This window comes from Eptatretus burgeri, chromosome 14 (genome assembly GCF_056783735.1).
Source record: "Eptatretus burgeri isolate ZD-2024b chromosome 14, Ebu_testis_v1, whole genome shotgun sequence".
In the NCBI taxonomy this organism is placed as follows: domain Eukaryota; kingdom Metazoa; phylum Chordata; class Myxini; order Myxiniformes; family Myxinidae; genus Eptatretus; species Eptatretus burgeri.
The window spans coordinates 70,153,253-70,180,808 of NC_140974.1; the positions used below are offsets into that span (position 1 = coordinate 70,153,253).

A 27,556-nucleotide genomic window follows, 5' to 3' on the forward strand; every position below is an offset into this window, starting at 1 on the left:
AACCTGCTATGCCACCAAACTGAAATACCAGGACTCGCACAACAATGGGAAACGAGTGAGGGCGAAAGCACGGCACAAGCTGGTTTTGGGTCCGGTGCGGCATGGGCTGGTGGATGGTGATGAGGAGAGGTGCCTAACGAAAGACAGATGAGAGGGATGCTGCCTCCATAAAGGTCCAATTCCAACTCCAATTGATCTTTCAAGCATGATCACAGCCCTCTTCAACTCTGGGACCACCTTTTGCATGGTGGGTCCCTACTGTTGGTTGCCTGCGGCTGTGGGCATGCCATCTGTCCGCCCCATGCCATCAAATGCTTAGGTGAGAGAGAGAGAGAGGTTTGCAAAATACACCATGTGAAGAATAAGACGAAAAGGAAGACATCAGAAACCCCAACATTCACGGGGGACACATTCCAGGAAAACTCTATGAATGTTGAAACCGTGAATGTTGTTGCATTGTTTCAATGGGAAATGGGACGATACGTTCAGGGAATTTCCCAACCTGCAAAAATACGCGAGTGTGGGGGGAAAAATCTGCGAGTGTTTTGTCATTGTTACAATGGAGACAAGGTGGATAATGTTGTCAGTTCGCGACGGTTCCTGGTTCATGAAAAAGGCCGCAAATGGCGATACCACCAAAGTCAGGGAATTGGAAACCACGGGGAAACCGGGTCAGATTGCAGGAGAGTGTGTCCGGGTGGTGCTGAGGTCGTTCACCAGATGGTGGTCTCCTTGGGTTAACCTGATGCAGTCCCTTCGGGTGGATGCCTAGAATGTCCTATACCGAAGAGAGGATGATCACCTTTCTCTGTGATCATCTGAGCTCAAGCATTTGCACATCAGTATTGCAGCACTCTCTGACGTTCGGAGACCGGATTGTGGCGAGATCATGGCGGGTGGTTACACCTACTATTGGCCTGGTCGATGATGGTTACTGATGGTTACCATACCCAAGGAGTTGCTGTAGCTGTGTCCAATAAGCTGACCTCAATGATAATTGAGGTAACACCGGTCAACGAGCGTATTATGAGATTAAGGATTCGTCACTCCTTAGGTGTCATTTCCCTGGTCTCTGTTTATGCTCCGACTGAGGCGAGTGATCTCACCGTGAAGGACACATTCTACGCCACACTCGAGTCTGTGGTTGATCAGTGCCCCAGGCGAGATACACTTCCAGTCTTAGGGGATTTCAATGCATCGACTGGAACTAATAGGGATGGTTATGAGGTGTGTGTTGGTCCCCATGGGTCGAACTGTGAACCAGAATAGCACTAAGTTCCTTGACTTTGCAAGAAGTCATGGACTTAGGGTGGCTGCTTCATGGTTTCAGTGCCCACAGGCTCATCGCTGGACTTGGTATTCCAATGCTGGTGGTGTGGCAAAGGAAATTGACCATGTGCTCGGTGATGGTCACTGGAGGATGATCCAGAACTGCCGGGACGACTGGAGTGCTCAGTTCCTCAATACTGACCACCGGCTTATAGTAGAAACTCTTAAGTTGCACCTTAAATCCAGGAGAATGGTACCATCCCAGCCGAGCCTGGATGTTGGCAAGTTCAAGGATGAGAGGGTAGCTGAGGAGTTTGCAAACAGGCTGAGTGGAGATTTGGGGCGTCTCGGTGCTTTGGGGGATCCTGAAGAGTTGTGGAGCGCTTTCAAGACCACCGTCGTTGATATTGCCGGTTGGTGTCTTGGAACTTACCGGAGGGTGAAGAAGAATTTTGTCTCTCAAGGGACACTGGATACCATTGCCCAGAGTTGCAGGGCCAGGCTGAATGGCAGAGCTGAGCTGTTCAGGGAGCTGAGATGTAAAACTGTACGTGTGCTAAGAGTGGACAAGGAGGCCTATGTGCGAGGAGTCTGTGAGGGGTAGAGCATCACTTGTAGTCAAGTGATTCTCGTCCTGCTTACAGGGGAATTCGCCCATTGCGTTCGTCCAGCCGCATCCCTCGGTGTACTGCAGTTAGAGCAGAGGTTGGTGGGCTCTTGCCAGAGGAGTCCAAAGTGAAGGCCCGCTGGGCTGGTTACTTTGAACGGATGCACCAGGCTGATCCACCAGCTGTCGAGTTGGATGTCATAGTTGTTACAATCCCTATTGCTGACCCTTCAATCAACTGTGGTCCACCTTCGTCTGTGAAAACACAGACTGCGGTGAACCGGTTGAAATGGGTAAAGCTCCAGGGATCTGTGGCATCCATGCTGAACTTCTCAAGGCTGGTGGAAATGCTGCACTCGTGTCGTTGCATGCAGTTCTGTGCTCTGCCTGGAAAACAGGCATCATCCCAACTGAGTGGAAGAGGGGCCTTGTTGTCCCTCGCTCGAAAGGGAAGGGTGATCGCCAAGATTGCAACAACTCCCGAGGGGTGACGCTGCTCTCAGTGCCGGGCATGGTCTTTGCTCGGATAATTCTCGATGGGGTTCGCCACCATCTGCTTGAGCACTAGTGTCCAGAGCAGTCAGGCTTTACACCAAAGCGGTCATCGATTGACCGTGTCCTTGCTCTTCGTGTCCTCAATGAACGCAGATGAGAGTTTCGGCAGGGGCTGCTTGTAGCCTATGTTGATCGCTGTAAAGTGTTTGATTCAATGAATCGGGATGCCCTCTGGAGGATTCTTGGTCTTCTTGGGGTGCCACCAAAACTGATCAATCTGATGTCTGGACTATACTTTGGTATTGAGAGTGCTGTGAGATGTGGTGATGCTATCTCTGACTTATTTCCAGTTGCTACTGGAGTTTGTCAGGGGTGTGTACTAGTCGCCACACTTTTCAGCACTTGTATGGACTGGATTCTCAGGAAAATGTTGGAGAGATCAAGCTTCAGTGCTTCGTTTGGGAATGTCAAGATCTCTGACCTTGATTTCGCAGATGATGCAGTCATCTTTGTGGAGATTTTAGATATCCTTTTGGAGGCACTCGAGGTGCTGAATGAGGGGTCGCATCCGCTCGGATTACGGGTTTCCTGAGTCAAAACTAAGATTCAGGCTTTCAATGACATCTTGCATGCTGCTGTCCTGTCTGTACCTGTTTGTGGCGAGTATGTTGAGGTCACGGTAGTAGTCATGTCTCTGCTGGCTATGACCCAGAGGTCAACAGACATCTGCGTCGAGCCTGGGAAGTCATGGATCCATTGGATCATGGAGTGTGATGCTGCCGGTACCCGTGTGGGAGGACGAAAGTCTGAGTCTTCAGGTCCTTCCTGTCTTGCTCTATGGATATCAGACTCTGACCAGGGATCTGAGATGGAGACTTCATTCCTTTGGCACCAGATCTCTTTGGAGAATCCTTGGCGATCGCTGGTCAGACTTTGTGTCCAACGAGCGGTTGCTGAGAGAGACTTAAATGAGATTTGTTTCCTGCATAGTCTGTGAGCGTCAGCTGCGGCTGTATGTACATGTGGCTCATTTTCCTGACGCTGATCCTGCTCACCAGATTCTCTCAGTAAGGTCGCCTCATGAGTGGAGGAGGTCAATAGGCTGACCACCTGCCTTGTGGTTGCAGCAGGTTGATCAGCATCTCAAGGAGATGGGGATGGGCCAGGCATCTGCCTGGAGGATGGCCAGACGGAGGTCCCTGGAGTACCGGAGGAAAGTGGACGCAGCGCGCGCTGCTCCGGCACATGCTCCCAAACCTGACCTGACCAGTTACTGAATTCAACCACCCAATTATTTTTGAGGTCAACATGGGCTAAAGGTTCACAACTAAGGCACCCTGGCAATGTCGTGCGCTGCAGGATTTGTTATTTATTTCTTTGGCATGGGGGCAGTGTACTTTGAGTGTTCCTGTACTTGTCTGTACTTTTTTTTTGGCCCATTGTCACCATCATATTTTGAAAGAATACATAATGATACGGCAAATGCATCTTGACTATCTGGGTAATTAATTTTATGGGCAGCCATATTTTGAACTTTGAGGTCCCTGATTTGTTATGAAACACTCTTGACACAGATATGCATTGTACGGCCAATCAGAGACTTTGTATAATTTGGGAAAGTGTGAATACATCGATAAGATTTCTGGGAATTTCACGCAGTTGCATTTACTACCTCATTGTTCATTTTTTGGTATGTATCAATTAAAATAAATAAATCTGATACACTTATTATTTTTCATACATTCGTTTTATTTTGCATGAATACTGCTGCCTACAGTCTGATGTAAGTCATATCCTTTGGGATGTGAATTGTGTGTCCTAATTGCTAAGCCATTGTACCCACAATCATAAATCTTTTGAGTTTTTCTATCGAAAGTCGAGGCTCGTGGAAGAGCTACAACACAGAATGCACCAGAACAAGAACGGTGGAAAGAGTCCCCCCCTCCCCCCAAAACAAACAAACAAACAAACTGAGGGGCCAGTCAAAGCTTGTCATCATGTGTGAGACATCTCTTGCGGGAAGGGACATCATGATAAACCTGAGGCCAAAGAGGAGAGTGGGGGGAGTGAGATGTGAGGACTGGGATGGGGGAGCGGTGGGGTTAAAGCACTCTATGCATGGGTAAATTTATCTTCATCGCCTTCTCCTTCTTGCCCAAAATGGAGGGGCCTGTCAAAGTGGAAAAACAATAACCAGAGGTTGCCAGGGACATCGTATGAGGGAAACATTTCTAGCAGCAAGCGACGTGCAGCCGGGGTGAGGGCGTGTGGAAAGAGGTAGAAGCTACAAACTCCGACCTCAGGATATAGATACAACTCTGTGAGGGAAGTAACATGGGCTCAGCGGCTGTTTTGAGTCCGCAAAGTGTCTAATATCGCAATTTTTGGCAAACAGGACCACTAATTGGTCCATCTGCGAAGCAATGGTGAGACTGCTAGTTTCCAAATAAGCCATGTGGTTCAACAAATAATCAGTCTCGATTAACAGGTCCTTCACATCTTGAACAGCTTGAGTTATTGCGTGACCATCTGGTGCTAAATGGAAGATGGAAACATGATTGTGAAATTGCACTTTCTCCCAATATACTGAGTTTCATTTGAGTGTAATAACAGCCATATTTATTCCTGACCATATATTGCCACAAGGGATGAGCTCATCATCTGCATATAATTTGTACTGTGAAACAGATGGAGGAAATACAGTGCTTCACAGTTTTAATTGGAAGACAGCGATGCAGTGCGGTTTGATTTGTGATTCCCTTACGTGCGTGCAAAAAAAAGGACCTTGCTCAGAAAATCAACGCAGTTTGGTCGGACAAACCATAATGTGGTTAGCACCATGCCTGGCCAGGAGAGCATCCACCAGGGTCATAACAGGGGACAAATAATTGTACAATTACCTTATTGATAATCGAATTCGTAATTGCTATTGAACACCATAATCTACTCTGATGTAATGAACACCATAATCTCTGATGTAATGCTTACTCCATCAGAGTCCAGTTTCAGGGGTTGATCATCCTTCTTGCCAAAGACCATTCTTGGTCTGTAGCTGTGTTTAAAGTCTGCTCAATCGACCCATGAAGCATCTATATTTTGTTTTGAATTGGAAATGAATGTTATTGACAATGAGTGCGTCTCATGCATGAAGGAGAATGACATCAGGTGACATTGGTGTGCCACATCAGGAAACCGGGGACAAATAAACACAACGTATGTAGATTTAAGCTGAGGGTCATGGTCATCACATTACAGGTAATAAATAGGTGCTCACATTGGATCACCAATCAATCTGAAGCAGATAAAATTGGACAAATCATTTGATTTTGTAATTAGCCTCACCCGAGAGGGAGAGGCCATTGTAGTCGGTCTGTCTGTCAGTGAGTGGGTGTGTAAGTCCGCATACAGATCGACATTGATGTAACACTCCTTGGCATCCTGCTTTAATAAAACATTCTCGATGTCCTTCGGTGCAGTTTGATGAAGTTGTCTAATTTATTCCTAAAGCTTTTACGTCTAAGTTAACCACAAGTTGATTTTATACCTTTTAACGTCATTGAATATATATGAAGCTCTTTCTAACCACTCACTCTCTCATAAACATTTATTACTTTTTAGGTGGGGTGAGAAAGTTGAAATTTTGCATACTGATCTTACTTGAACCCACAATTCCAAGAAAGAAATCCCAAAACTGTCCAGGAATGTCTGTTAAATTAACACCAGGTGGGGATGACTCAGCTTGTCATCCGTCCGAGGTCAGCAAAATGAGTGCCAGTGAACTCATAGTGGAGGGCACCATATCAGCGGCACAGCTGCACTCCCAGAAAATGATGCAACCAGAAGCCACAGGCTGCACATGGTAGCTAATCTTAATATTAATATTTTGATATTATCATTAGTGTTGTTATTACTTTTGTGACGAGAAGCGGCCTTGGAAAAAATGCCACGATTAGCTATCTTAACACGGATTTCGTCCAAGGCGGGAAACCCCCATAAAGTCTCGACTAGCTCCATCATGTGACCCTTAGCCCTCAGGTCAAGTTTGGTGGATATTGGATAAGTAATGATTGGATATCAAAAAAACGTCAGACAGACAGACAGACAGACAGACAGACACTCAATTGCATTTTTTAGTATGATTATAGGTTTACATATAATTCAGTCAGACGTCTGTATGAGGCACCCTGGTTACATGAAACATTGAGAACATGTCTTCATCAATGCATGTTTTTAATGTATTCATGATCCATGTTGCTAGGAATTTGCCTCAATATAAAGAATGATGGATTTGTCTGGGCAAGTTGAACTCGGACACTAGGCCAAGAATTCGAAAGCCATCAATATACAGACAAGGTTGCCAAAATTAATTCTCCAAAACATCAAAAAAAAAACCCAATAATTTTATTATTCCCTGCATTTTTGCATCACCCTGGTGGCGAAATACGCCGCCACTGAAAGGGGGCAGAAAAATTCAGCTTGGTGAGGCTTGCCTGGACCCTCTCCCCGAAGGAATAGTCATGGGAAAAGGCTTGAAGAGATGGAACTTAGGTTTTTTTGGAAACTAAATTTATGCTTCACAGCAGAATTTTGTCTACTCAGTAAGGCATGCCACCTTCATCATCGATTGAAAGCATGCGGAGTGACGGGTATAATGTACTGTGCTGTACCGTACTGCATTCATCTTCAGGTTGGGAATTGAATCCACATCAGAGATAGAATCACGATCTCTCTTGCAGCCTCTGATATTAATCGTTAATAATCTAAATTCGATCAACCTAACAAAAATGAAAGATGCTAAATTAACATGATAACTCAAATTGGCTCTTATTAATGACGTGTAATGTGGGGAACAGCGACAAGAATATGAAAAATCACTGTTTGCTTTATACTTCGGTTTTTAAGTTCCAGATACACCACTTAACGTTTGCCTTCGACTTGGAATCATAAACTTCACACTTCTTGGTGTTGCCTAGCAACCTGTTGGAATGTAAACAATAGTTTTATGTAAAAACCTTTGACCTATTTACATTAAAAATTACTATAACTTTAAACTCTTAAATAAAGACCTGTTTCTGATCACTCTAGTAACGAGTTCATTCTCACATTCTGATCGCTCATGTCTGCAAGTAGGTTGCACCCCAGCAGCTGCTTGCAATATGCAAGCATACCTCACTCATCCGAATAATGATTTGAGAACTATCTGCTTGTTTGTGGGTTTATTTGATTCTTTGTTTTGTTTGTGAGTTTGTTTGTTTGACTTCTGCTATGCATCCCTAAACCACTGGGCATGCAGAATGAGTTGAAAACTGGTTGTTGCGTTTGTGGGATATACCGGTGGGTTTTAGAGCATCATAAAGATTCATAGTCCCAGTGGTTCATTGTGGGTGGAGAACCCCAATTCTCTCTTTGTAAATGTGCATCTTACAACGCACCTGGTGAAATCCTTATTTCAAGTCGTAATAATCATCAAAGTAGGGGAATTCACCTGTCTGTAAGGACACGTTTTTTGCTATGATGTCAAACTTATCGGTACCCATTTATGTGAGTGTGCTTGTCCTCACCAAGATCAAATTTAACGTATATTGTACATTTAAAGGCATTTCTAAAATTATGTCATGTTCTCAGTTTTGCACCGCAAGGAAGTATGGTTATTTTATTGCATTTAATGTACAAACATGAGTTATTTAAATGTTTTTAATCGATGAGGGTCAAATTTGAACACTCAGTGGCTTGTCGATTGAAAGGGGTCCCATATGTAAATACACTGGTGAGAATCTGCGTTGTTCAATGCTGTCTTTTTCACATTAAGCCGAAGAAGCCATCTGCTAGCAGTGGTTGGTGGTAGCCGTTAAAAATCCCAATGTGCCTGATGTGAGGAGTAGGCGAGTTTATTTGCACCACAGGTGTTTTCCAAATTATTGGCACCTTCGGTGAAGTTCAGGCTTGGATAGCTGGTTTTGTGAAAGGCTAAGGCCAACAACGTTCCCAAGCTGACCCCACAACAAGATGGGAATAATTGGGCTCATTAAATAAGTTGTGTATATTTATCACTTTGATCATCCAACAGGATGTTGGGGAGGTAGCACATTTACCATTTACATGGCTCATCTGGCTTCGATTTTTGATTTGACTAAACTGTTGGTTTGGTGCTTCACTGACAGGACACTGCAGATGGACATTAGATGGTGGATGTTGAAGATCTCACGTGGTATCTTTAGTAAAAAAAAAAAAAAAAAATCACTGCCGTAATGACTGTGAAGAATGAAAACGCAAACTATAAAGTCTAATCCTTGACATGGTGCTGCTTTGGTAGCAAAATAATACTATATTCATTGGCTGGCATAGAATACCAATTGTGCTGAACAGAAGGTGCATGTTCAACAGATGCAACAGTACCAGGGCCTCCCAGAGAGCTGCGAGTGAGTGAGTCAACCAGATCCTTCATCATTCTGCGCTGGACTCCACCAACTTCACAATCACTGCTTACCACGTCTGAGGCGGTTACTTATTATGTGGAGAAGGTTTGTGAGTTCTGGTGACTTGTGCCGTCACACGACTGAGTTAATGCTTGAATTGTCTTCAAACAAGTTCTAAATGCTTGCTTTCTTACTGCAACCGTTTAAAAATGGATTGGCAGGCAAATTTTCAGTTTTTAATCTTACTATTTTGTAATAATAACAAATATTAACTAAAACGATGCTTGATAGAGCGCGTACCTCCATCAAGCTGAACGATTTACGTTTTGTATCCCACTGAGGGGCCGAATCTGCATTCAGACCTGAGCCAAAATCTAATAGGCTTGTTCTTGTCACCTACTCCACCAATCCACCAAGTTTGTCATAATCCGTCCACAACTTTTTGAGATATCGAGCTGCACCACATGGCAAAAAGTATGTGGACACCTGCTCGTTCAACATCTCATTACAAAATCATGGGCATTGATATGGAGTTCGTCCGCCCCCCCCCCCCTTTGCTGCTATAACAGCTTTCACTCTTCTGGGAAGGCTTTCCACTGGATGTTGGAACATTTCTGCAGGGATTTGCTTCCATTCAGCCACAAGAACATTATTGAGGTTAGCACTGATGTTGGGTGATTAGTACTGGCTTGAAGTCGGTGTTCCAATTCATCGCAAAGGTGTTTCATGGGGTTGGGGTCAGGGCTCTGCGCAGGTTGGTCAAGTTCTTCCACACCAATCTTGACAAACCATTTCTGTGTGGACCTCGCTTTGTGTACGGGAGCCTTGTCATGTTGAAATAGGAAAGGGCCTTCCCCGAACTGTTGCCACAAAGTTGGAAGCATGGAATCATCTACAATGTCATTGTACACTGTAGCGTTAAGATTTCCCTTCAATGGAGCTAAGAAGCCGAGCCCAAACCATGAAAAACAGCCCCAGACCATTACTCTGAGTTAACATCAACTCATCCTGGGAATTCTTTCAAAGAAACTTGCTCTCCCTCATGCACAGATTTATCCCCTCTCGTGTTCAGTTGTCTTACCCTTCCTCCCGCCCTTGGTTTACTGAAGCTTGTGGCGAGGCAGTTGTCCTGAAACAACTTGCCTTTGCCTCATGGAAAGCAAACCCAACTGAGGGCAATCTCAGTTCTTTCCACAAAGCTCGGAACAAGTGTGTATCTACCCTCAGGAGAGCCAGAAAACAACATCTTTCTCATCTCAAGTCTGAACTCTCAAACCTCTCTCCCTCCTCAAAATCCTGGTGGCGTTTAATCAAATCTGTTTCTGGTGTATGTTCCCCCTCCATCCCCTCCCTTACCTCAAATGGCCGCACTGCTGATTCCACACGTGATAAAGCTGAATGTCTAAACTCGGTGTTTGCAGATAAATCTTGTGTCCTAAACCCATCACTATCTCTACCCACTTTACCCAGTCGCACCCAACTGTCCCTGGACTCTGTATCCTTTTCTCCTGACAAGGTGGAGAGCTTGCTTTCAAACCTCGAGTCAGATTCTGCAACCGGTCCAGACGGCATCAGCCCACGTGTCCTCAAAGCCTGCTCTTCTGCTCTTGCTCACCCTCTCTCTGTTCTATTCACCCTCTCATTTTCCCAAGGTCATCTGCCATCTGCTTGGAAATCTGCTAACATCACTGCCCTGCATAAAAAAGGTGCAAAAACAGATCCCTATAACTACAGACCAATCAGCCTTCTCCCAATCATCAGCAAGGTGATGGAATCCATCATCGCCTCAGATATGAAATCCTTCCTCTTCTCCAATGGCTTGATTTCCAATCATCAATTTGGTTTCAGATCAGGTCACTCTACCCTGGATATGCTGCTTCTGCTCTCCCATCAATGGATGGAGGTCCCCAATGCCAGACAGGAAATCCGAGCCGTATCCCTGGACATATCACGTGCTTTTGACACAGTCTGGCACCCTGCCCTACTCACCAAACTCTCTTCCCATGGTATTTAAGGCCATCTCCACTCATGGCTCGCAGACTTCCTCTCCTGTCGCAGTCAACGTGTGGCCCTAAACGGAGTTCTTTCATCCCCTCTTCCTGTGCAGGCTGGAGTTCCTCAAGGTAGCGTTCTGGGCCCTGTTCTTTTTCTGGTTTTCATCAATGATCTCTCGGACTCTCTGGAAAATCCTCTATTTCTCTTTGCCGACGACTCCACCCTCTGCCGTACCATCTGTCATCCCTCAGACCGGCAAGCAGCAGCTTCTTCGCTCACTGCAGATCTGGATAAAATCACAAACTGGTCCAACACGTGGAACATGTCTTTCAATCCAGACAAATCTCACACTCTCACTATGTCTCTTCGAAAGGACCGTTTACAAAACCCCCCATCCACTTTCTCAACAATCCTCTGGAAGAAGTCTTTTCTTTCAAGCTTCTAGGTCTCACTATCTGCCATGACCTTTCCTGGGAAAGTCACATTTCCAACCTCGCCTCAAAAGCCAGTCGCCGACTGGGAATCCTCCGTCGTGCTAAGTCCTTCCTCGGCCCTCTTGAGCTCCTGACCACTTACAAAGCTTTTATCCGTAGCCTGATGGAGTACTGCTCTCCCCTCTGGGCTGGTGCTCCTGCCTCCCACCTTTCTCGGCTTCACGCTGTCGAAACCAGGGCATTTAAGATCATCGGCATCTCCCGCAATGAAGCTGAGTCTTTGGGCCTCTCACTCAATCACCGCAGGTTGGTCGGTGGTCTTTCTGTCTTCTACCAACTCCTCTCCAGCCTTGCCCCCCCTGCTCTCTCTGCGATTTGTCCCCACCACATTTCCACAGGGCGCTCAAGGTCCGCCAACAACCCCCTTCTGGTAAAACTACCAAAATCACGAATCACTGCTCATCTTCACTCTTTCATTCCTCTTTTTTCCCGCCTTTGGAATAAACTTCCTCACTCTATTCTTTCCCATTCTTCCCTCCAGGCTTTCAAAACATCTGTTCACCACCACCTCTTATCTTCCCCCATCCAAATCCTCGATCTTTTCTGCCCCCGATAATCCTCCCAAGCTGACTTCCTTCAATTCCCCTGCTTTCCTTCCTGAAAGTCCCTGTAATGTCCATCTTCTCTTCGCCATGTTCCCCGTCCCATCCCCATCCCTCTCCCTTCCACAGTTCACCTAATGTGTCTGTTCCCCACTGTTTTGTCCCTTCCACTCCCGCCCCTCTTGTCTCATGCCTCCTTGCTGTGAGTTGTGTGTTAGCTCTCATACGAGCCTCGACCAAGGTATACAAAAAAAAAAAAAAAAAAAAAAAAAATAACTCCTCCTCCACCAAACTTTACAGTTGGCAGGATGCATTCGGGCAGGTAGTGTTCTACTGGCATCCGCCAACCCCAGATTCGTCCGTCAGACTGCCAGATGGTGAAGCGTGATTCATCACTCCAGAGAACATATTTCCACTGCTCCAGAGTCCAATGGTGGTGAGCTTTACACCACTCCAGCTGATGCTTGGCATTGTGCATGGTGATCTTACGCTTGTGTGCTGCTGCTCAGCCATGGAAACCCATTTCATGAAGCTCTTGTTGACCAGTGTTTTTGCTGATGTTGCTTCCAGAGTCAGTTTGGAACTCAGTAGTGAGTGTTGATTGACGACAGACGATTTTCTGCACCACACGCTTCAGCACTCCATGGTCACGTTCTGTGAGCTTGTGTGGCCTACCACTTTGAGGCTGAGCTGTTGTTGCTCCTAGATGTTTCCACTTCACAATAAGAGCACTTACAGTTGACCAGGACAGCATGAGCAGAGCAGGAATTTGATGAATCGACTTGTTGGAAAGGTGGCATCCTATGACGGTGCCATGTTGAAAGTCACTGAGATCTTCAGTACGGCCCATTCTACTGCCAATGTTTGTCTTTGGAGAGTGCATGGCTGTGTGCTTGATCTTATACACCTTTCAGCAATGGTAATGGCTGAAATATCCAAATCCACTAATTAGAAGGGGTGTCCGCATACATTTGGCCATGTAGTGTATATATTGTTGCAGCCACGGGTACTGAGACACCAGCTTGTCACTCAGGGGGATTCATCCCCGGTTGTCCTCGGAAGAGCCGGACCTGGGGTCACCGCTCACAATTAACATTGTGGTACGGTGGGTTGTTTTGGAACCACAAACCCCACCCAGTCAACGATGAGTTCCGGTGTCCACCGTGTAATTATTCCGTTTAACTAGAGGTCACATGGTTACCTGAGCAGGGAGCGCGCCCTCGGCAAAGCACCAATGTTATCTCGATTCGATTTTAATTCGGGTGGCCGAGCGTTTTAACCACTGGTGCGTGCCAACTACTTTTGGTCAAATCTGTGGTAATTACCTCACAGTCTATCTCGGTTCGGACAATGCGAGACCAATGGAAGGAAAGGACAAATACGGACAGGTTGGAAGTCGACAAATGATTTATTAATAATAAAATAAATAAATAAAAAGAACTTTTTATTTTCTGAGATAAATAAAGAATAAATTTCAATACAAAATCAATCAAAATGCCATGAAAGAGAAAAAGAGCAGATGCTTATTGTGGATTGACTGACTTACAGCTAAACACAGACAAGGATACCCAACAGATCATTCAATTGGGGAGGAGGGGGGGGGAGAGGAATCGTCTCGCTCACCAGAAAGTAGTCGTCGGTGAAGAGAAAACGTCCTGAAATGTGTTGGTGCATGTCACATCCGTCGCCAGCACCCAGCCTTGCCGTGCACCCTCTCGCGAACAGCCTTTAACGCCATTCGACGTCTGGGAGGGCACCGAGATCGTCTGTCGCGGGTTTAGACCCTGATGCTGCGACACGGGCAGATTCTCACACTTAACGAAACTGGTGACGTCCAGTGACCCACACAGTCCGTCGGTCACAGACCCGTGCCTCACTTGTTGGTGACCGACCCGTGCCTCAGTCGCCGTCGGTGCTGCTCACACCCACACACGCACCACACGCTCGCTTCCTCAAGCACTGGGAAGGACGAATTGTCTCGTTGGCGCTGGTCAGACACCCACACGCGCACCACACGCTCGCTTTCTTCTCCTCATTTGCACGTTTACACCCACTTTTTGCTCGCTTCTCATGCTCACTTCTCTCGCTTTCTTTTTGGCTCGCTTGCCCTTCTCGCTTTCTTCTCCTCCTTTTCCTCTCTGACTTTCTTTCTCATTCTCTTCTCCCTCCTCTTACTTCTCTCTCCTCTTACTTCTCTCTCCTCTTACTTCTCTCTCACCTCTTTTCCTCTCACTTCTCTCGCCCTTTTCCTCTCACTTCTCTCGCCTCAGAACGGACCTCCAATTCATTTTATATCTACGGCCGTCTCCGCAGGCGCAGAGTCCGCCCCAAGCTCACCCCGCCCCACTTGCGCACAGTTACCATGACGACCTGTGCGCTCTCAAACTGATTCTCTAGGTCTATCACTTTCACATCACAGATATGTTGGTGGTATGTCATTACCTATTCCTTTCTGGTCTTGCACCCTCTGCCCTTTCTGTGGGTTGTCCCCACCTTCTGGTGAAAATCCCAAAATCCAAATTCACTGCTCAACTCCAATCATTCGTTCCTCTGTTCCCTTGTCCGTGGAACCAACTTGATCAGTCATTTCAATCTCATCCTTCACTCCAAGGCTTCAAGACAGTTGTTCACCACCATCTCATGTCATCCCAAACCAAACCCACGATCTTTTCTATCCTCATTGATCCCATCCCCTCCCAAGCCCTGCTCTTTTCAGGTCTCCAGATTATCATGTTTACCCCTGCTTCCTCGCCCTCCTCTTCGGTTTTTCTTTTTTTTTTTGTTCAACTTCTACTTTCTCTTGTTTTTCCTTCCACTTATGCAATTGAGAGTTTGCACCTATACCCAGCTTGTTCACTTGCTGTGCCCCCCCTCCCCTTACTCTTGTTCTTCCCTATTTCCTTTCTTCCTCCAGGTGCTCAGCATTTAAAAATATATACATTAACAACCATGGGGTTGGCAATAATAACGCTGGCTTTGCTGGGTCGAATGGCTTCCTCCTGTGTTGAAGTTCCTTGAAAGGAACTCAAATTATAATTATTTGTCCCCTACCTATTTCACCTGTGTTGTGCGTCCATCCGTCCCACCTGTGGTTTTTCAGACTTTTTCCCCATACCCTTTAACATTTCCAACTGAAACTTTGTTCATGGCTTTATTATGATAAGTTCCATAACAAGTTCGAGTTTCAGGGCATTTCGTCAATTTTTCAGTTACGCCCTTTTCAAACTTAGAAAATGTCACATCAGTAGGGGACATGTATTGCAAAGCAATTCTTGCTCTTGTTATTATTATCTCCCTGTTGTTGAGATCTATCATTCAACCTGATAATTATTATCCACCATACACTTCTCATTCTCTTGCCCTCATTTCATTCTTTTAATGTGCTTCTCATCACGATTATTACCTTCGCGCATCGAAGGTGGGTGGAGGTGATGTTTTCACCCCTGTCTGTCTGTTTGCGTGCATGATATCTCAAATAGTTGTGTACAGATTCAGACGAAACTTGGTGGATGAGTTGGTTGGTGACATGAACAAGCCGATTAAATTTTAGTTCATGTCCGAATCCAGCTCCGGCCTCTCAGTGGGATACAAAACGTAAACTCGTCAGCCTGGTGGAGGTATGCACTTGTTGTGGATTTTTTAAACCCACCTTGTTGTGATCGTTGTCCTCCTGAAGGATTCTAACTGGCCGATTGTGGAATCCTATTTGACTTCAGACAGAGTTTAACGTTTGTCCGATTTGGTTATAAAATCCTACAAAAACCCTATCGACACTGATAAAACTGATGTCCACACAAGTCCTTCCCTGTGAAACAATTTATTTTCTCATTATCCACCATACACTTCTCACCCTTGTACAATGAACTTAAGAATCCCCATTGATTGCAATATTATTTGGTTCTATTTCATTTATTCTTGCTTTAGTTAACAGTTAGACCAACCCGATTCAATTCACTTCCACATTACATCAGAGAGTTTTATTCTAACTTGGTACTTGGTCAGTTCCAAGGAGTACAAGCCACTGAGATTCTAATACTTTCTCAGGAACTTGCACTGAAACAATTTTACATTTCAAAGCATTTTATACTTTCATGAGAGAGAGGTTGGGGGCTATTCACCCAGACTGCAGACGTGTCCTTTAGACGAGAATCCACTTCGTACATTTCTAGGCAAAGGTTCGTTTATCAGCTCGGTCACTCTGCTCCAGAACAACACATTTCTTATCATTTAGGGCAAAAGTCTTTTGGCCAGAAATGACAGCCAATTCAACTTGTAGCATAACAGTTACATTTCTAAAACTCCTTTTGTTACAATTTAGAATACATTAATATAAATTTTTCCCCCACACACTCTCCTGAGTTCCCTTTAGTTATTATTATAACCTCCACCACTGAAGGTGAAAAGAGGTTATGTTTTCACCCCTGTTTGTTTGTCTGCTTGTTTGTCTGTTTGTGTGCAGGATATCTCAAAAATATGTGGACAGATCCGGATGAAATGTGGTGGATATGTTGGGTGTGTCACAAGGACGAACTGATTAGATTTTGGTGAAGATCCGGATCCGGATCCGCCGACTATAATTTTTAAAGCGATTCTTCACCATTGAGAAATCGGGCCAAAAACGATATATAGCACGATGGATTTGGCCGAAACTTGGTGGACACTTTGCGTGTGATAAGGGAGAAGTGATTCAATTTTGGTTAAGTTTGAATCCGGATCCGATAATTTTATATATTTCTTCAGCATTGAGAGATAGGGCGAAACCGAAACATAGCACGATATCTCAAAACATTGTGCACAGATTCGGATGAAACTTGGTGGACAGGTTGGGTGTGTGACAAGGACGAATTGATTCGATTTTGGTGAAGATCCAAATCTGGATCCGGATGTGGTAATTTTCTTCATTTTAAAAGTGATTCTTTACCATTGAGAGATGGGGCCAAAAACGGTATATCGCATGATATTTACCCTTGCCGGAGGAGAAGGTATTGCATTTGGGTCTGTTTGTTTGTTGGGTAGTCGGTCTATCTACCCTTATTATCAGTATTTCCGTCGATATGTTTGTTTGTTTGTCTGTCTGTATGTATGTCTGTTCGGTCCAGTACTCCGTTAATACAATGGCGATTTCGATGAAACTTGGTTGGTAGGTTCATACCATGACCTAGCTGTGTGTAAATGAGAATCGTTGCTATGGACCCATCCGTTGCCTAGCAACGGATCTTTGAAATTTTCAAAATAATCTCAAAAATCAATTTTTTCGAAAATCAAAAATCGGGCCACGAGTGACTGTGGGCAGTACATTCAGCCATATTGTCAAAAAATTCCAGCCGGATCCTATGAAAACTGTGGAGAAGATAGACTTTGAATGAACCCTGGTCGAAAACAATAAAAAAACGAAGTTCGTTATATCAGAAACTATGAGTCAGATATACATGAAACTGGTATGGTAGATTCATGGTATGTCCTAGTTATGTGTGAGAAAGAACCGTTGCTATGGACGCTTTTGTTGGCTAGTAACGGCTGAAAAACGACTAAATTCGACTTGATCGACTACCCATGTCCACCTGCCGGCTTGTTTGTTTGTTTGTTTGCACAGAACTTTAGTGTTTTTCTCTGCAACCGCTTGTCAGATCGAAACAATTTTCATCAAAGGAGCGACGACTCGTGTAGAATGTTTTATTGATAATTATGATGTCATAAGTCACGTGGTGTGGCAGCCATGTTGGAAAAATGAAAAAAAATTGGATCTCTATCTCTGAAACCACACCAACGAAAAAATTGAAACTTGCCATATTGCAAGTACTCCTCATAGGCAATCGGTGTGGACTTTTCTTATGACGTCATAGGTGCCTTCGTTATGACATCATATTTGCATATCTAGAATGCTCCATCTCATCATTATGAAAAATGTTGAGGGTCATCGAGGGATAAAATGTTCCACAGAGAAAATTTTGATGATGTTATCGGTCACGTGATTCGGCAGCCATGTTGTTTTTTTGTTTTTTTATAAACTTCAAAAATCTTCTCAGAAGTGGCAGAACAGATCGAGGCGAAACTTCACACTTATGACCGCCTATGTATGAGGAACAAAAGTTTCACACATATGACATCATAGGTCACATGGTTTGGCAGCCATATTGGATTTACCTGATTTCCCTTCAGGTTCCGGTTTTTGAGGCGATTGTTGGTTCTCTCCGGGGGTCTCTGCCGACTTTCTCAAAGATGTTTCTGGTCGTTGTTTGTTGCATTTTGACTTTATTTTGTTCCCTCCGTGTTTACTGTGTGTTTTAGTTCAGTTACGTTTCAAAGCTTGTGATATTTCGTGAGTTTTCATCGTTCTTGTAAAATCAGGTTTCCCTGAGGCATATCCGTCTTCCCATCTATGTGCACAATCGTGTTTATTTGTATTTTCTTCTTATTACCATCAGTATTTATTTTCACCACTTTTCCCTCCACCCTCCTTCTATCCCACCCAACTATGCCCTCTGTTTCATGTCTTAAAATATAAAAAAATACAACAAAAAAAAACTTTTCCCTTCTCACCTTATACCCCACATAACCACGTGACTTCCTGCACCAACTCTTCTTCCTTCTCTTCCCTCTTCTAAATTCGATTGTATAATAATACATGTCATGCGTCAGGATCAAGTGTCTGATGAAAGCGGGGTTGCATCAAAACGGGATGTCTTGGTACCCACTCATCACTGCCAGCAGTTATAAAGTGGCAGTTTTAGTTGTATCTCTTATTAATTACATAGCACGCCAGTACACAAATGCCACACAAAACAAGTTCTGGCGAGGGTCTGCAATCTCTGATTGCTCTTTTTCTCATTCAAAAATGTAATGGGCCCGATATGTTCTCGTGGCTCAGGCATTGCGTGGTGGTGGAATGCACTCCACCGAGTGCCCTTCCAGTTATGGTTCGGTTTATCTGTATTCTTTTCTCATCTGATGATTTTCTTGATGATGTGAGGCCGCAGGTCTGCTGATGTGCTTGTGATATTTGTGAAAGTACAGTACACTGATCTCTCCTTGTATCCTCGTCTTTAATGAAATTAAGTAAAAGTAATAATAATAATAATACTAAAACTAAACAATACTAATTAATAAACTAAAATAACTAAAATAAAATAATACTAAATTAATGAAATTAAGTAATAATAATAAATAATAGTTATGAAATATGAAGGAGTTTAAAAAAGAGTTAGTTTGAAAAAGTGGGATCCTGAGACAGAAGGAATTAGGGACAACAGATTGGAATTGATGGGAATTTGCTCTTTCTGGTAGGATTTGGGAAGCATTTGTGGGGAGGGGTAGTAGCTGAAATGAGAGGATGAAAGCAGATCATTTTATGGATTATGAAAATGATGCTCCGTTTTATAATCGATCCTATCCAAAAGTGTAAAAAGAGTGGTTGGAGAAGCATGTCGGCTACACGTGAGAGATTCGCCAAAATAATGTAATTTCATTTTGAGGAATCTCTTTCTTTTGTTTTTGCTGCTAAGGTCCTCGTAACAGGCGCCAAACAAATTCAGGAAGAGAGTGGTCCTCCAATGTGTTGAAACCATCTACTTGTGCACCAGTTCCCACCCAGAGTGGCAAGAAGGGTCATGTTATTATCCTCTCTGGGGTATATAGATGACAGTAGATCTCAGCTCGGGTCCGTTCGTCTGTAGTGAACGCAATAAGCATGTAATGCCTCAATAACGTCGGGTTTCCTCCTTTCAGTTTAGTATTAAACAACAGTAGTAACTGTTCCAAAACGTAATCGTACGTGTTTGTGGTTTTTAATATATTTTTATTTCTGGGAGGCTTGTCCTGTGAAATGCCACAATAAGGTATTATACACGTAAACACGACATTTATCCAAGTATTAAACCCCTTTGGGGAGGAGGGATATTACACTAAAAAATGTTTACAAAGGTTTCACGTTTGTCACTGTGGTTGAACTTGCTTGTAATACATCAAGGCAAAGCTCTTTCTTTGTCTTGACCTAGTTCACAAACGTTCTTGTCATCTTGACCTGGTTCACTGCAGTAGGCATGTACATTGTACAGTCGAGATGATGACTCACCCACTACTGTGCTGCAGTCCAAGAATAACTTGCTCCTGCTTTGAGACAATGTCAAGGTCACTTGCTCGTAATACAAAACGGAAAATTTTAAAACTCATCCACCCCGAAGAGCTCGTGCTGAACTCAAATATATTCATCCTGCTTTGAAACGATGTCAAGCTTGCTTCCTCATGGTGTTGAACAAAATGGACATAAAAAATTGACACCAGCGATATTCGAACTTGGGACCTGCAGTTCCACAGATGTGCAAGTTAACCGCTGAGCCATATGATCAAACACCACTTTATGTGAAACCAAAGTACATATTGAAATTTATATCGCATAACCTCTTCTGCACGAAAGCAAAATGGCTGTTCGTAAGGGGCGGAAATGCATGTCTTTTCTGGAAAACACCCCCGACACGAAGGTTTACAAAAGTCATAATACCTACCACAAACGACGAACATGCAAGGGTGGGTTTGTAGTCAAAGACACGCATGTACGCCAATACCGGAAGGAAAAGAAGCGCGGACAAAGCCTGTCTCTTAGCCTATTAGTGTAGAAATAATGAGACTGGAGACTGTTCTCTATTCTCTATTTCTGGCTAAGTGTATGTTAATAAATACACCATGTTGTTGAATTGTCCAAATGTTTTACATGTCATAATCTTTTTTAAACTTTTTCCTTTAGTCAGAAGCTAATAAGGATTCTTGGGAGCGCCTAAACGGGGACAACCCTATCCGTGGGCTCCAGTATGCCGTGCTTGATGTCCCAGAAGGGAAGTCTTTCCATTTCCGTGTGCTGGCTTGCAACTCTGCTGGGGAGGGCCCTGCAAGCAAGGCTTGTGGTCCTGTTTCACTCACCGACTGGTTGCGTAAGTATGTGCTGCTGTGGTAGCAACTTTTACAAATCTACATCACATACAACCTTTGCTTATCGTTTTAGCTTTTTACCCTGCACACGTGATGTGAAAAGCGGGGTTGAGCAATTGGTTCACTTTGTCTATCTGTCTGTGTCTCTCCACAAACGTCAGTTGATGATGGAGGAACGGCTCCATTTATATCGAATGCTATATTTTGAACACGAATCTGAAAACGAAACTGTAGTTTAACAGTACTTTGGCTCTGAATTCACCCCGATCGTACACGCACAGAGAGGAGTGAGTTAATTGTTTCATTGTGTCTGCCTGTCTAGCAGTCAAACAAAATTGAAAATCATTCCAAACAGAGAACTTACTGTTTTTAGCAACGTCATAAAGGACACAAACAACAAGGACGAAGAACTAATGCAACACGTTAAATAAGGTGGTGTAAAAGACTTTGCATCAACAGTGTAAACTTCCAAAAAAAAATTTCTACAACCTTTAAAATCTTTATTTTATTTCAATTGATTTATATACTTGAACACTGTCGAACACAAATCACCTATTTGGCACTTTCAAAACTCTTCCATTTAGCAGTACTGGCCCAAAATATTACAGCATTTTGCGTCACAATGACCAATTAAATTTGCCGTTCGCAGGCCTCGCCTATGTCCTTGTTTCTCAAGACTGCGTGTAGTGAGATGTTCTATGAACTCTCTAATTGTATTTGTTACCATCCGGCATTCAACCTGATCTAATACCACACGACATAGCGAATGCACTTGCCACAATCGAGAGATGCTGGTAAATCTGGGATAGGTGGACTGAACCCACGTTACAATGCTCACCCATCAATGAGTTCAATAAATTAAATTAATTGAAAAATATCCCTCCTTATTTAATACTTTACAACAAATTGGTCACATGATTGAAAAAGACCCATATTTAAATATGGAAACCTTTCTTCAGCCTTTTACTAATTGGATCCATCTATGTATTATGAATGCAGAATGCAAATTTTGTTTAATTTTTGATTCCTTACCCTCCCCCTCTTGTATACTTCATAATACTTCTCTCACACCCCCCCCCCCCTTTTTACCAAACAGAAAATATAAAGAAACAAAATGTCAGACAGGTGTTTGAAAAGTGTAGTTATCCCCAAATATTTTTTTACATTTTTTTCCTCAAAGCTGAACAGCCTAAGGAGGCATAACGACGGTCCATCGTCAAGTCGGCAAAGAAAAAAAAAAGATCTTTGGTCACTATACTGTGTCACCGGCTTATTGGACAGTGTAAAATGATCTTTCTCAGGAATTGGGATCTCCACAGCCTTCAAGCCCCAAAACACCTTTAGCACCGAAGATGTAGTGATATCGGACAGGGAAAGCAAGTTTCAAGTGTGGAATGAAGGAATCTATTTGGGAAGGAGTGGAGGCACCAACGCTCAACAAGAAGGAAGGTCTCCATTTCGATGTATCCCACGTGTGGGGCCAGGTGCTCGGGAATGTTCGTTGTCTGTTATGTGAGCAGCAAAGGTCACGAGACACTCAACAGCACTCCTTACGTAACACTCGCTGTGATCGGTCATCCCCTGACACTTCCGCACAGCATATAAGAGGATTGGCCAATCCAACTGAGGTCATTGCCAACCGAAGCTGATTGGGTCGTCCGCATGATTCATTTGAGTTTATTTCCAGGATTTGATGTAATATGTTATGTCTTATTGGATGAATCATAACTTTCATCAATAATTTCTGTTATCATATGGAGTATGAATGGGATGTTCATAACGAATGCTTTTAATGAGTAACGCAGTACATCATATGGACTCGCAATTTTATACGTTTTGTGTGTTAAAATTTGTTTTTCTTCACTGACTTATGAGATGTGGGCAATGGTCGTGCTTAAACGCCACATTGACTGCCTATCCTAAATTTCCCCCAAGATGACTGATGGGCCTTGTCTTTAAAGTGCTGCACTACTTGTATTTACAGTCACCCCTTTTTTTCTGAACATTTATCATTGCCGGCCCCTATGCAGGTTTACAGAGAAGGCCAACAGCATCTCCTCATATCAGGGCAACTTGGGATAGCACCAAATGCTTCCGATAGGCAGCACCGCACACATTCCATAGGGGAATAAATAAAACAGAATGCATGATCCACATATAGAGAATATTTATTGCTCATATATATATATATATATGAAACCTTTTGGGAAATTAAAATCACTTTTTAATGATCTGGAATAATAACAGGCGAGGGCACAAAAAAGATTGAATATTTCTTTCTTTCTCTCCACGTCCGTTGTCCTGATGCTGTTGTTTTGCAAAAATAGAATCACCGTTTTTATTACCACCACAGCTTTATAATTACTCAACACTGAAGAATGCCATGTTATTAATGTTTATATATTCCAGTAAAACTATTCATTCAAAACTAATGAAGGCATTGTACTAATCATGAAAGTACGTGAGTGATGGAAGCTGACTCTCCAGGTAAGTCCGAATCGACGTAATAAAGCAGGAGCATCTGTCTGTCTGTCCGTCCATCCCCGAACTACTCCCTTGGTTTTTGGGCTTGCCCCACCAAACTTTCCGTGGATCCTCCTGGGGTCCCATCAGGTGCTCTCAGGTGGGTAGGAGGTTTCATAAATTTCTCAATGCAATTATTATTTTGAGTTTCCACCCGTACGAAGTCTCTCTCTCTCTCTCTCTCTCTCTCTCTCTCTCTCTCTCTCTCTCTCTCTCTCTCTCTCTCTCTCTCTCTCTCTCTCTCTCTCTCTCTCTCTCTCTCTCTCTCTCTCTCTCTCTCTCTCTCTCTCTCTCTCTCTCTCTCTCTCTCTGCCTCTCTCTGCCTCTCTCTGCCTCTCTCTGCCTCTCTCTGCCTCTCTCTGCCTCTCTCTGCCTCTCTCTGCCTCTCTCTCTCTCTCTGCCTCTCTCTCTCTGCCTCTCTCTCTCTGCCTATCTCTCTCTGCCTCTCTCTCTCTCTGCCTCTCTCTCTCTCTGCCTCTCTCTCTCTCTGCCTCTCTCTCTCTCTGCCTCTCTCTCTCTCTGCCTCTCTCTCTCTGCCTCTCTCTCTCTGCCTCTCTCTCTCTGCCTCTCTCTCTCTCTCTCTCTCTCTCTCTCTCTCTCTCTCTGCCTCTCTCTCTCTCTCTCTCTCTCTCTCTCTCTCTCTCTCTCTCTCTCTCTCTCTCTCTCTCTCTCTCTCTCTCTGCCTCTCTCTCTCTCTCTCTGCCTCTCTCTCTCTGCCTCTCTCTCTCTCTCTCTCTCTCTCTCTCTCTCTCTCTGCCTCTCTCTCTCTCTCTCTCTCTCTCTCTCTCTCTCTCTCTCTCTCTCTCTCTCTCTCTCTCTCTCTCTCTCTCTCTCTCTCTCTCTCTCTCTCTCTCTCTCTCTCTCTCTCTCTCTCTCTGCCTCTCTCTCTCTCTCTCTCTGCCTCTCTCTCTCTCTCTCTGCCTCTCTCTCTCTCTCTCTCTCTCTCTCTCTCTCTCTCTCTCTCTCTCTCTCTCTCTCTCTCTCTCTGCCTCTCTCTCTCTCTCTCTCTCTCTCTCTCTCTCTCTCTCTCTCTCTCTCTCTCTCTCTCTCTCTCTCTCTCTCTCTCTCTCTCTCTCTCTCTCTGCCTCTCTCTCTCTCTGCCTCTCTCTCTCTCTGCCTCTCTCTCTCTCTGCCTCTCTCTCTCTGCCTCTCTCTCTCTCTGCCTCTCTCTCTCTCTGCCTCTCTCTCTCTCTCTGCCTCTCTCTCTCTCTCTCTCTCTCTCTCTCTCTCTCTCTCTCTCTCTCTCTCTCTCTCTCTCTCTCTCTCTCTCTCTCTCTCTCTCTCTCTCTCTCTCTCTCTCTCTCTCTCTCTCTCTCTCTCTCTCTCTCTCTCTCTCCACACATTCACGGGTTCAGCATTCTCAGTTAAGCCATTTACCGCACGTGCAAATATTCGCTGGTTCGGTGATGTCTAAATATTGTGATTTTTTTTGAGTTTCCACATGAATGACACCACTTTTTCTCCATCCTAAGGCGGGTGGGGGGTTTTTATAAGTTTCTCAATGCAATTATGATTTTGAGTTTCCACCCGTACAAAACTGCTCCCTCTCCACGTATCAAGACAGTCACGAGTTCTGCATTCGCAGTTCCGCCATTTTCCTCATGTGGAAACATTCCCTGCTTTGGTAATATCTCAACACAATTGAAATCTTGCGTTTCCACCCGTACGACGGCGATCTTTCGCCGCATGTAAACACATTCGCAGCTTTGGCAATTTCTCAATGCAATTGAGATTCTCCGTTTCCACCCGTGAAACACCGCAATTTTTCGCGGATTCGGCATTCGCATTTTTGCCATTGACCACGTATAGAAACACCCACTTTCTGGTGGGGTTAGCTACAGTATGTTTTTGGGTTTTTTTGGCAAAGTCATTCACGAACCAGTTGTTGAGACTTTTTGTTATTTTTCTGTAATAACCCATTTCTTTCATCATGGCTGATGTATGCTGATGACTGAGTGCTGATAGCCGACAGTGTGGAAGAGGTAATGGGTAACTATGTAGTTTAGAAGGACGGTATGGAGGCCAGAGGACTGAAAGTGAATACAGGGAAAATGAAAGTATTGATTCGTGGAGCGGGAGAAGGAAGAGTGGGAAAAAAAGAGAGAGGTGGCCCTGTGCTGTCTCCAGAAAAGGTGTTGGTAACAATTCAATATTGTGTAAGTCCTGCAACTGCTGGGTGCACAAGAGGTGTGGTGGTATCAGGGGTAGACTGCAGGCGGTACCTGACTTCAAATGTGCTGTTTGCACAGGTAAACAAGTGACTCCAGTTAGAGTGGAAAGGTTAGTTTATGGGGATATATCTCTGGAATGTGTAGATAAATTCTGTTACCTTGCTGATATGATTAGTGCAGGTGGTGGTGTGGAGGCAGCAGTGAATGCAAGAATTACAAGTGGCTGGAAGGAGTTTAGGGAGTTGTTACCCCTATTGACATCGAAAGGGACCTCTCTCCGATGAAAGGGAAAACTTCATGCGGTTTGCATTGGAAGCGTGATGTTGTATGGCAGTGAAACATGGATGATCAAAAAGGAGGATGAACGGAGGTGTGAACGAAATGAAATGAGAATGGTGAGGTGGATGTGTGATATGACACTGAAGGATAGGAAATCAAATGTGTAATTAAGAAATAGGTTTGGTATAGAAAGCATTCGTGAGGTTCTGCATAGGGGTAGGTTGAGATGGTTTGGACATGTGGAAAGGATGTGGTCGGGTAGTTGTGTGAGGAGGTGTATAAATGTGAATGGAAGGAGAGCTGGAGACCGTCCGAGGAAAACATGGGATGTGTTGCTGAGAGTGAAAAGCCTGACAAGAGGGCTAACAAGGGATCGTGCATCCTGGAAAGCAGCCATTTGGTGAACCATGGCTTACACATGCAAGCATGGAAACGGCCGTAAAACGATGATGATGATGATGATGATGATGATGATGATGATGATGATGATGATGATGATGATGATGGCACTAAAGAGCCATTCCCCCTTCCCAGCCAACACCATCACCATCTTCATTATCAGCTTCATCATCATCGTGAAAGGTACATTGATTTCACAGTACGACTCCCATGGTTTTGGGATCAGCCTCACCAAATTTTCTGTGCAGCTTTTGGGGTCCCTGCAGGTGCCCTAAAATGGGTGGGAGTTTTCATACAATTTCTCAAAACATCTTTTTTTTAAGATTTTGGGCTCCCACCCATGCATGCAATAGCATGGGTACCTCACTAGTATTTGATAACTCAACTATGGACAATACATCAAATGAATAACTGGTCTAGCTTGTGAAGTGTTGATCTTCGTCGGCTTTTTCTCCAACAGAGGACTAATGCCCGATACGACAACCTTGAAACTTGCTTGTTTCCCATGTTGATTACCATACCTCTACCAATGTGGCTGGCTATGAGACCAGCCCTTGATCCATTGTTCTTATGGCTTGTTCATGGATATGTGTTTAGTATGTATGCATCTTGGTTGGTGGGGTGGGGGAAGGGAGTGTGGATGATTTAAGAACATAAAAATTCAAAAATGGAAGAGAAGTGAGGATGATAGGAGAGACAAAGGATGGGGAGAGAAGGGAAATACAGTTGGATGGACATAGGAGCGAGGGTAGAGCACGGAAGGGAATCGCCATGTTAGAATAAGAAAAAGGGGTGGAGCCATGGAAGTCAAACGTTCCACCATATTTGGCTATGTAATAAATAGCTGGCCTATTGTCAGCCTTGCTACATTTTCCATCACAGACATCAATATATCAAACACACACATACACACACACACACACACACATACACACACACACACACACACACACACACACACACACACACACACACACACACACACACGCTCCCCTTAAAACTGCACGCTTTTTGCAGCTGCCCCTTCGGCACCAGAAAACGTGCAAGCATCACGATGCTCCGACTCTTCTGTACAGCTGTCATGGGAGGCGAGTGAGTCCAGGCAAGGTCTGCTGGGGTATTATATTGAGTGTCGAGTGGTTGGAGAAACCGACTGGAATTCTTGCCACAACAAGCCCATCACCAACACGAGGTCAGAAACATTCAAGATATGCCGACCATTTTTGGGACGAGTCACCGTCATGCATTATCTCTCAGTATTTTAATCTCCCAGGTCATAATGGTCTTGCACAATGTGACGATTGTTAAAACATTGTATCTCATCATGAGAGTTGTGTTGAAAATGGCTGCTTAGTTTGCATTTTTATCTTGAATGTTAAATATTTGGCACAAAAATCAGGTGAAAGGGAAGATGTGGAAATACATTTAGTCTTTCTGATGTGGC

The 27,556-nt window shown here is 44.2% G+C and overlaps 1 protein-coding gene across 4 annotated transcripts in view; it reads left to right on the forward strand.

The window, feature by feature from the left end:
- The window catches only part of LOC147013560 (myomesin-1-like), a 252,103-nt gene that overhangs the window by 58,111 nt on the left and 166,436 nt on the right, over positions 1-27,556 (forward strand). For all 4 annotated transcript variants that reach the window (XM_085855453.1, XM_085855456.1, XM_085855454.1 and 1 more), the window contains exons 13-15: positions 8,756-8,892; positions 20,559-20,742; positions 27,130-27,304. In XM_085855453.1, the coding sequence (XP_085711579.1) occupies positions 8,756-8,892; positions 20,559-20,742; positions 27,130-27,304 (496 nt within the window). The remainder of the gene's footprint in view (positions 1-8,755; positions 8,893-20,558; positions 20,743-27,129; positions 27,305-27,556) is intronic.